At 38.3% G+C, this 9410-nt stretch overlaps 2 protein-coding genes across 2 annotated transcripts; one reads left to right on the top strand and one right to left on the bottom strand.

The window, feature by feature from the left end:
- LOC149041791 (uncharacterized) lies at positions 1–2402 on the bottom strand. Its single transcript, XM_089179963.1, has one exon. The coding sequence runs from the start codon at positions 1564–1566 to the stop codon at positions 382–384; it is 1185 nt and encodes a 394-aa protein (XP_089036089.1). The 5' UTR covers positions 1567–2402; the 3' UTR covers positions 1–381.
- Positions 2403–5336: 2934 nt separating this feature from the next.
- LOC113668635 (melanocyte-stimulating hormone receptor-like) lies at positions 5337–6296 on the top strand. The gene has a single exon (XM_027184575.2). It carries the CDS (start codon positions 5337–5339, stop codon positions 6294–6296), a length of 960 nt encoding a protein of 319 aa, XP_027040376.2.
- Positions 6297–9410: the final 3114 nt, after the last annotated feature.

Consider the following 9410-nt stretch of genomic DNA (forward strand, 5'->3'; position numbering starts at 1 on the left):
ATAATGGTAATTGAATTGAGTGGAGTGCAATTTGGGCTGAAATCATACGCGTGATTTCAAAATCGAACGAGCGCGCAGCGCGAGTTCGATTTGAAATCACAAGTATGATTTCAGACCAAAATTGCACGACACGAGGTTCAATTACCACTTTATTACATCCATTTTGAAATCACCCAAATACAGGACTTAGTAAATTCGAATATTTTATTGATGCAGTACTGAGCCGGTTTTTAAATAAAAAGCGGAACCGGAAATGCAAAACAGAAAGACTTTGACGTCATGTGTCAAAAACTCAGTCAAGCGTATCAAAAGAAAGACAACTTTCATTCAAGAAATTCGAGAAGTCCTCAATAACTCAGAAAAATAGTGAAGCGTTAAAGTTTAGTCCTCGTCATCTGACTCAATGATGTAAGCTCTTCGTTTCTTCTGTGGTTGGGGTGGAGAATTCTGGCTGTCTCTAGAGAAGAAATTGAAGGTGCAGCCTGAGTAATTCTGCGATGGAACGGGAGCAGCACAACTGAAAGTTTCCATGCGGTACTGAGACTGCAACGGAAAACGTGGTGGAAATCCTGAAAATTCAGCCGGCTGAAAACCAGGATTGGAGCCCATGGCCTGATGCATTTGGCCTTGTTGTTGGACGTGATAAATAGGAACCAGAGGTGTTCGTTTATGTTGGACTGCAATCTCTTGATTTGAGGCTTCATTTGAAGTGTTTTGGCGGGAGACTTCGTTTGCTTGATTTTCGTTTGACACTTCTTTATATCCACTGATAATGTGAGACAGTTCTTTCCTGTGATTCTCGTCTATTTCATCGTAGTCGTCTAACGAAGATTCACGTGCATGGCCTGTTATTTCACAGATGACATTGTGCGGTTGACCAGACTTCTTCAGTTTTGATACCAATGTTTTCCTCATGCTGTGGTTCGTCAGCTTCTTATTCGTCCTGAGACAGGAGGCCATGGATTTCATTAAATTGCCGATGGTGTTTTGTCCCATTCGAACTTTGGTGTACCAAACATCTGCTGATTTAGGACGATTTATGATGCTAAGATAGAGTGGCCCTGTGTTCTTCATTCCTTCGGGTCGCTTGGACAACCAAAGCTTGAATAGCCGCACTGGATCGCTTTTTCCGCCATCGGTGCTGAACATTGCCTGTGGTGTTGTTCTTCGCCTGATGGTGAGACCACCGCTCCGCGTTTTAGTGGGACCTTCCCTGAACTCAACAACTTCAGTTCCATCTTCTCGCTGTCTTATAATTACGTCTTCCACGTATGCATCGTAGTGTTCTTGGCGACCACGAAATCCCAGTTGTTCTGTCAAATTTTTGAAGTTGACATTGGTCAAGACCTTTCCATTAAAATCACCCAACTGACCTTTTTCCCACAGGGCTGACTCTTCTTCAGGTGTGATTGGCTGAGCTTTGTTGGGTCTCTTTCCCTTTCCTTGTTGACGTAGGGAAATTGCTTTCGCATTGAGGATTTCTTGTGAGGAGTGAAACTCTCTCGATCGCACGATGCTCAATGGATAGTTCTTCTCCTTTAGATACCGTTCAATGGCACTCTGCATGATTTTAAGGGATTCTGGCTCGTAGTCATCTCCGTCCTTTTTTTCACCTCGGCGTAAAACTTACTCAAACCTTGTCAAGTTGTTCAGGCGCCATTGTTTCGATGGAGACATATTCAAGATGGCGGCACTGACACCAGCTTCTGAAAACATTCATCCATTGTTTTGTGGAGCGGGACGTATTTTTATTCGAAGCGACAGACTTAAGCTCCTGTGTTTCATCGCTTGAAATGATAGGAAATCTTGAAACATCTAACTCTTGTGGTGGCTTTTGATTTTCTTCGTTTGTTGCTGACTCGGTGGACTCGGGATTGTGCGGATTTTGAGCTTGAGAGGGTAGAAAATCGTCAAAATATTCACCAAAATGTACACGAAAAGTGGGAAAGTCCCTGGAATGTTGGTCTTCAGCCTGAAGGATCTCATTGTCATCAATCAAAAACTGGTAAAAATTAAATTCATCCATTTTTGGGGGGGGAAAATAAGAGTTATGGAAACAAAAGTTGCAAAATTTGCGAAATGATACTTTGTCTTTCATTTTCCTGCAATTTGATTGGTTACTTTAAACAAGCCTTGAAATCTGATTGGTTGTTTTGTTTTAAGTGTAACTTCCTCATTGGCTGGAAAAAAGATGCGATTTAGAGCAAAAAATGGTGCGATTTGTGAATAAATCGCACCAATTAGAGCTAATCAGATTGCAAGGACCACCAGTGATTTCAAAATGGATGTAATAAAAGGAAAAACATTGTTTATAATAATTCTTTGAGTGGCGAGTCATACAGAAGCTCACCAAAATCTATTTTCGTTTTATTGATTACATCACACTTCCTTTTTTCTTAGGAGGAGATCTTCCTTATTACAGAGTAACTGAACATACACAAGTCCTTGCTCATGTAATCTCAAACACATTTTAAAGACTGAGTAAGGTAGAATGTGTTTTCAAGCATCAGCATAAGTTCATCCGAGATGCATTGCTTTTCATTTCGCATCGTGCGAGTCATGATTTCGGGCTTGAAAAGAAGACACTTTTTGTGACAGAAAACTTAAATTTGCTGATTCTTAGGAAAGATTTGTGTACCATAGATTTGGTATTTGGTAAACATTTTTAACTTAGCAACTGAAAAATCATTTTTAATGAAAGTTCGTCAGTTTAATGATACTATACTGGTCTTAACGTACTATATGTACTATTAATTAAAAGTGCTCTAGAGTATTAGCACACCGATTACTCTGAAAATAAAAAAGTTTTATATAAAGAAGTGCAAAATCTATCACAATAAAGAAATGGTAGTTTGATCAGAATTTTTCAAATCATTGGTGCAAAAATCTAGCTTTGATCCTCACTTTAAGATAAGAGAGGGTGTGGTCCTTTCAAAGTGGTTTTGCTACGTTTAATCGATAAACTGCATATTTGCATAGTTTACAATTACGACCGGCTTTAGTAGTCCAAAGTATTCTCTTTCATCTCAACTCTCAACTCTCAGCTCTCTTTTTCGGAGCCTGGGTACGACATTTCGGTGAGCTACTGCTTGGTTATCTTTGCCAACCCACTCGTGGAATTAAAAATTTGATCATATTTGATGTTTTTCCATCGTAAGATCTGCCAACTAGCTTTGTGACCTTCCCCTCCAGGCTTTGACATATCAAACTTTTACAACACCTTTCAAGATTGTATCACTTTGCGATAAAACCTTTCGCTTTCAATATGACATGCGTTCTAGGTCTATGTAACAATGTAACAGGCTCCGGTCCAGATTCAAACAAAAGGAACTTTCCGAAGTCTCCTCTACGATTCGTTCAAGCTTCTGAATGATATTCGCTGAAAGAACCATTTGCGAGTTTCCTGATGATGTTACAACTGTTCCCGATTAAAAGCAAAGGAACATTCTGAAGTCGGCTCTACGATTCGTTCAAGATACTACATTGCGTGAAGAACCGTCAGCAGATTCCTTGATCACCGACCTTTGATCCACAGTACGTAAACCAGTAGATAACATTGAATATTGCAAAAATTAGAGGAAAGGCAACCCGTGAATAGCTCTCCAGTGATTTGTAATTGAACTGGATATAGAACAATTTGGCCTCTTGCACGATAGACTTGTGCCTAATGGTGTGTCCCCTTTCCTCATTACTGCATAACGTTACAGGAAGTCTTACAGTGCTTGAGCTGACAGTTTTTCACCAAAGGCTACCATTTTGTACATACAGTCGAACCTGTATTAAGCAGCATCGTATTAAACGGTCACCAGCTGTATAAAGTGGTCGTTTTTTCAAAGTCCCGAATTATTTTCCCCATAATCACGGCGATTTCTGACGCAGCTGTGTGTCTGTCATGTTATTTTACAGGTGTAGTGTTTACATAGGCGACGTTTTAGGGCAATACTTTGTGTAACGGGGTTCGCGTGTCCTACTCGTGAGAACAACACGTGTTTTAAAGTTGGGAATAGAAAATTTGTCTTTTGTGAATGAAGGATTAGAGTTTACTTCAATATTCACCTCTATTAAGTGGTAGTGATCACCTTTTACTAAATCCCAACGGCCTGTTTTAGTCTCCCGCCTGTATTGGACGTTCAATTAAAACGAAATCATTCAAACAAAAATAAAAATGTTTGAAGTTGATTTTAATCAAGTTTCTCTCCTCAAAGTCCGTAAACATTGCCATCATTCGTAGCGGCCCTACATATGCAAACGTTATTAGAGCAACTTCTTTGGGAAAATGGCTGAAAGCAAATTTCCGAGTTGCTTTTCTCACCTAAAATTCACTCTTAGCATCCATCACTCAATCACTCCTTCTATACACTTCTTCTTGCAAGTCCTGTTAACTTAATGGGAAGTTCGCTAGCGTGTAAGACTTTCGCATGTTCAGTTTGAATTCTTGTAAGGGGCTAAACTGATAGCTAAGAATTGGCCAAAATTTTCGCGGTCTACTGTGAAATAACGTGTATTTGACCGAGGGCTAAGATCTGGGACCAGAAACTATTACTGATGGATGAAAAATCGATCGAAATTAATACTGAGTGCATAATGTCTCAATCAAGGTTTAAACAAATCTTGTGCATACGAGGCGTTCCAATAAACGTACTTTCGAGGGCGACAAGCTGTCTTACATTTCAATATTTAGAGGTCTTGTTTTTAAACCTTGTTGATCCGGAATTTGAATACTCGATCACCGAAAAAGAAACAATGTTGATGAACTTTAGTCTGGAATGATGGCTTTTAAATGGCCTCTAATTAACATGCCGATTTCTGCTCAGAAAAAGGTTACGTGGTGGATGAAAAGAGAAAAAAAATTGCCTTTGAAGAATGTATCCAAAAAAATTAGTGAAAAAGAAAAGGAAAAAAAAACTCGCTACCTTCTGGAGTTGATCCCTCGGCCTTTTGCTTGCGGGGAGAAGCACCAAGTAAGAAAAGACGTGGCCAACATCCATTTTGACTTTCACGTTTGTTCGTAAATAATAATAATAATAATAATAATAATAATAATAATAATAATGATAATTATAATAATAAGGATTTATTGACAGTATTTCTACATGATAGCAATTTTTGGAGGGATTGGTAACATGTCATCACTGCACCACTAGTTTCATTTTTGACCTCATGATGTTTGCAGCTGTGTCCTAAAGATTTCGTGTCCTTTTCCTACTCGTTGGCTATTGACTTTGTTATTGTTCTGGGACGAAGAAGCGCTAAGCAAGACATGTCAATACAATCATTACCAACTACCCATCCCAGATAAGTTTCAATTGAGAAATCACTCTTTCTTGCCATAAAACATGATGGAAAACTTTCCCACTAACAACTCCGGTATCGCAAACAAAACGCTTAACGACGGTTTATGTCATCGCTATATCGCATTCGAAAATGAAAACACTCCACATCTCTTCATCGTCCTCAACTCCACTGTGAACATTATTCTAATGATAGTATCGATCATAGCAAACAGCTTGGTGATAGCAGCAGTGTGGAAAACGCCATCCTTACGGTATCCTTCAAATTTATTTCTTTGTGGTCTGGCATTGTCTGATGTTATTGTTGGTTTGATCGTGGAGCCATTTTATCTCACCGTAGAATTGTTAAAAATGCATGGTTACCCAAAAGGGAATGATTGTACATTGGAAACGGTTTTTACAGTGATTGCATTCCTAGTTTGTGGAGTTTCGTTTGGAAACGTGATTCTTGTGAGTATGGATAGATACATGGCAATCCACTATCCATTGAGGTATGATACTATTGTTACTATTCCGCGGGTATACATTCTCATAATTTCGTGTTGGGTTCTCAGCGCTTTTTGTTCTAGTATTTTGCTATGGAATATGGTCATTTTTCTGTATCTGGTGACAGTTGTTTGCGCAATTCTCCTCACAATGTCAACATTCATCCATATCAAGATCTACCGAATCGTCCGCCGCCATAGAAGTGTGATCCAAGCTCAAGAACAGGCAGTCCACTCGACCAACGCCGGGTTTAATATGGTGGGTTTTAAAAAAACTGTCATAAACACCTTCCTTGTGCACTATTTCTTACTAATATGTTACCTGCCTTTCACTGTAGCCTGCATTCTACTAATTTTGACTGACGATTCACCAATCCTTTGGAGAGTAGCTTTCACAACAGTGTATTTAAACTCAGCATTCAATCCGTTTCTTTATTGTTGGCGACTCTCAGCTTTGAGAGGTCCGGTTATAACTCTGCTTAAGAAGATTTTCTGCCCTTTTAAAACCTGCTCATCATGAATTTAACTGCGGTGTTTAAATTTTAAGCTTTATCTTTGTAAGCTGGAAAAGGTATTTTTAGTTTGTGGAGTTTCGAATTTAAATGTAACATTCACTGATGTGAATAGATTCTCAGAGGTTCATTATCCGCTAAGACAGGACACCATCGTTACCATCCCACGTGTTTTTTCCCTGATTAGTTCGAGTTGGCGTTTGAATACTTTTTTTCGACTTTATTCCTGTGGCATATGACAGCAATTTTATATCTGGAAACAGCTTTAAGCGCAACTTTCCTCAGTGCGTCTTCAGCCATCCAGATAAAGATCTTCCGAATTATCCTTCGCCACAGAAGGGAAATCTAAGCGCAAGCGCAAGAATCAAAGTGCTCTGTGAGCAAATTCGTGAATTGACACATGATTTTTTAGATTATGTTTGATGTTATCTGGCTTAGGGAATTTTGTGGTTGATTGTCATATCTAGAGTACAAGCAGTAGTTCAGTGTTCGCAACAAAGAAACAAAGAAACAAAGTAACGTTTTTGAAGTTGGAGTACAAGAAAAAGGAGTCTAAAAATCAGTAAGATTTATATAAGCTTAATCAGTTTCATAACAAAGATGGCGACTCCACAACCGCAATAAATTGCGTAAGCATACTTTTCTCCTGGACAGAAAAAGTATTGAAATAAAACTCTTACTAACCTCAGTAGGTGAATCCATCTTCTATATTCCTTCAGCTTTTTTTCCTTGCTAGGGAATCCGAAGAAGCTACACGTGTGACTTTCCGAGTGATGGTTGCAATCAGGCGCAAAGCAGTGCACCATTTTAATCGTTTCGATCGCCTTCGTTTCTCAGTTTTAGATTTCTATGACCTACAGCGTTAATAACAATGTAACTGAACCTTATTCTAAGCTTCTTTGAACCGTTCCAAGCGATGATTACACACTTGACCTCAGCAACGCATAGGTTATCAGTAGGACGCGCTCGATTGTTTAGAACAGAAATTTTAGCCCCATGGCAACGTGACGTCACACTTTAGGACTCTATTGAAATGATCATGCTATTACATTTGACAAGGGTGGATGATGTGTTTTAAACGTATATCATTTTTGTTTCTGGTTCAAAAGAAAAGGTTGGAAGTAAATGTGGGTGAAAAGTGAAATTTACTGTCTATCATTGTAAATATTAGAAAACCAAGGCAATGCTGTCTTAATGAAAACATTAACGATTCCCTCTTTATTAAATGAGACAAACGGGAACGAGTTTTGAGTGATATAACTAAGCCAAGCCTGCCACCGTCATTTTGGATCTCCGCCTGGGTAGATTTTAGTCACGTGCTAGGCAACGTATAATCAAGAACAAGATAGAATTTCATTTCAGGCCTATTTATCAGTTTTGTGGTGTATAACTTTCGCATTTTAGTACATTGTATATATGTTGAATCTTCAAATTGTCTTGAAACTTAAAAGAAAATTGTTCTTTAAAAATTCACTGAAAATCGGTAGCTAAAATTGTTTGTTTAGGTGATATTTGATTTTCGTGATAACTTGTAATTTCGTCAGTCGCCGGCAGCTTTTGTTGCTTCACATAGGAAAAACACACGATACGAAACGTAATGATCGATTCTGTCCTCAATCTCACGCCATAACAGAAAAAGCTTTTGAACATCTGTAAACTCCGAGCGCTTCGTAGTAAGTGATATTTTCAATGAATCTTCGGATTGTTTTCAAGTTCAAGGACTGTAAATTACAATTTTATGAAAAACGAAGGTTGTTCTGTTATTTCATTCTGAATCCTCGCATGCCTGCCAGTCGCTGGCGCCGCTTGTTGAAACTAAAACGAAAAAAAAAAAACTCTTTTAAGATTATCATTGGCTTCTTTTTCACCCCACCACTATTCTTAGCAACAAAGGTCGCCATTTCGTTTGTTTATTGCTCGCCAAAAACTATCAAATGCACTCAAAAGCCTAAAATCGAAAAGAAGTTTACAGGAATCGACCAATCGAGCGAGCGAGCGAGCGAGCGAGTGCCATTCTCCACATCATATCTACAACTCGCTCTTGCGCATGCACGCAATTCACGAGTTAAAAAAGAGTAAAAAAAAAAACACATCAGGGCCGGGTTGTTCAAAGCGCGATTAAGCAAACCCAGGGTTAGCGTCAATTTTTATTCCAGTTAAATTAATAACCAAAAGAGATTTTCTTAAGGATTCTTGCTCTTTAGTTTTATTTTTCGATTTGACTTCATGTGCAGCTTATAATTAGCTTTTGAAATCTTTTTAAACAAAAGAGATTAAATCTTTGATTAAGCTTTAATCGTGGGTTAGCAGTAATCGTCTTTTGAACAACTGGGCCCAGGTCAATATGGCGCGCTTTATGAAAACTTGTATAAACACGCTCCTTGTTAACTATATCGAAATGTTTACTTGCCTCATCTTGAAGTTGTAACTTTGAAAACTAACTCAGAGAGTAAGGTTAGTTGACCCAGTGTTGATAAACTGACAACTACTGTGGTATTTCTTAACTAAGCTCTGAATCCACTCCTTCACTGCTGGCGACTCCCACGACTTAAACGGTTGGGCTAAATACGAAACGGAGTTTTTCGGCAATTACAGAAAGGAAAGGTTCATTCAAAACCTTGAGCATCTATTCTCTATAACTGTTGTTAAATGAATATATTAAATTCTTTCAAATTTTCCATTTTTTCCAATTGTGAGCAACCAATTCAATTTTTAAGATGCTGCGAGGATCATGTTGCCAATTGATGTATGGAAATTTTGAAACTGGAACTGAGGGGAAACATATATGCATTTATCAAATGGAACAATCAAAAATAGTTCAGTCCAAGAATTTTGAGTAAAATTATGGCTTTCTTAAATTCATTTAAATTCATCTTTATTATGTCATAATATTATTTATTCCTTTAGTAGAGGTTTCTTCAATCGATGTGAAAAGAAGATCCCTATACAATGTTATTGACAAGATATAGATTCTTGCTTATTTGAACTCAAACACATGCGCATACGAATGTTCCATATGCTTTTAATCAAATATGATAGCGTAAATTCACTAGAGTAGCATCGTTGTTTTGCTGGCATCAAGCATCTCTTGCTTTGGGACGTCAAGGGGAAAGAGAACTGTT

The sequence above is a fragment of the Pocillopora damicornis genome, chromosome 8, assembly GCF_964200805.1.
Source record: "Pocillopora damicornis chromosome 8, jaPocDami1.2, whole genome shotgun sequence".
NCBI lineage: Eukaryota > Metazoa > Cnidaria > Anthozoa > Scleractinia > Pocilloporidae > Pocillopora > Pocillopora damicornis.

Bases quoted from the DNA above. Each gene is read 5' to 3' on its own strand.
- LOC149041791 (XM_089179963.1), bottom strand. From the start codon at position 1,566: ATGCAGAGTGCCATTGAACGGTATCTAAAGGAGAAGAACTATCCATTG.
- LOC113668635 (XM_027184575.2), top strand. From the start codon at position 5,337: ATGATGGAAAACTTTCCCACTAACAACTCCGGTATCGCAAACAAAACG.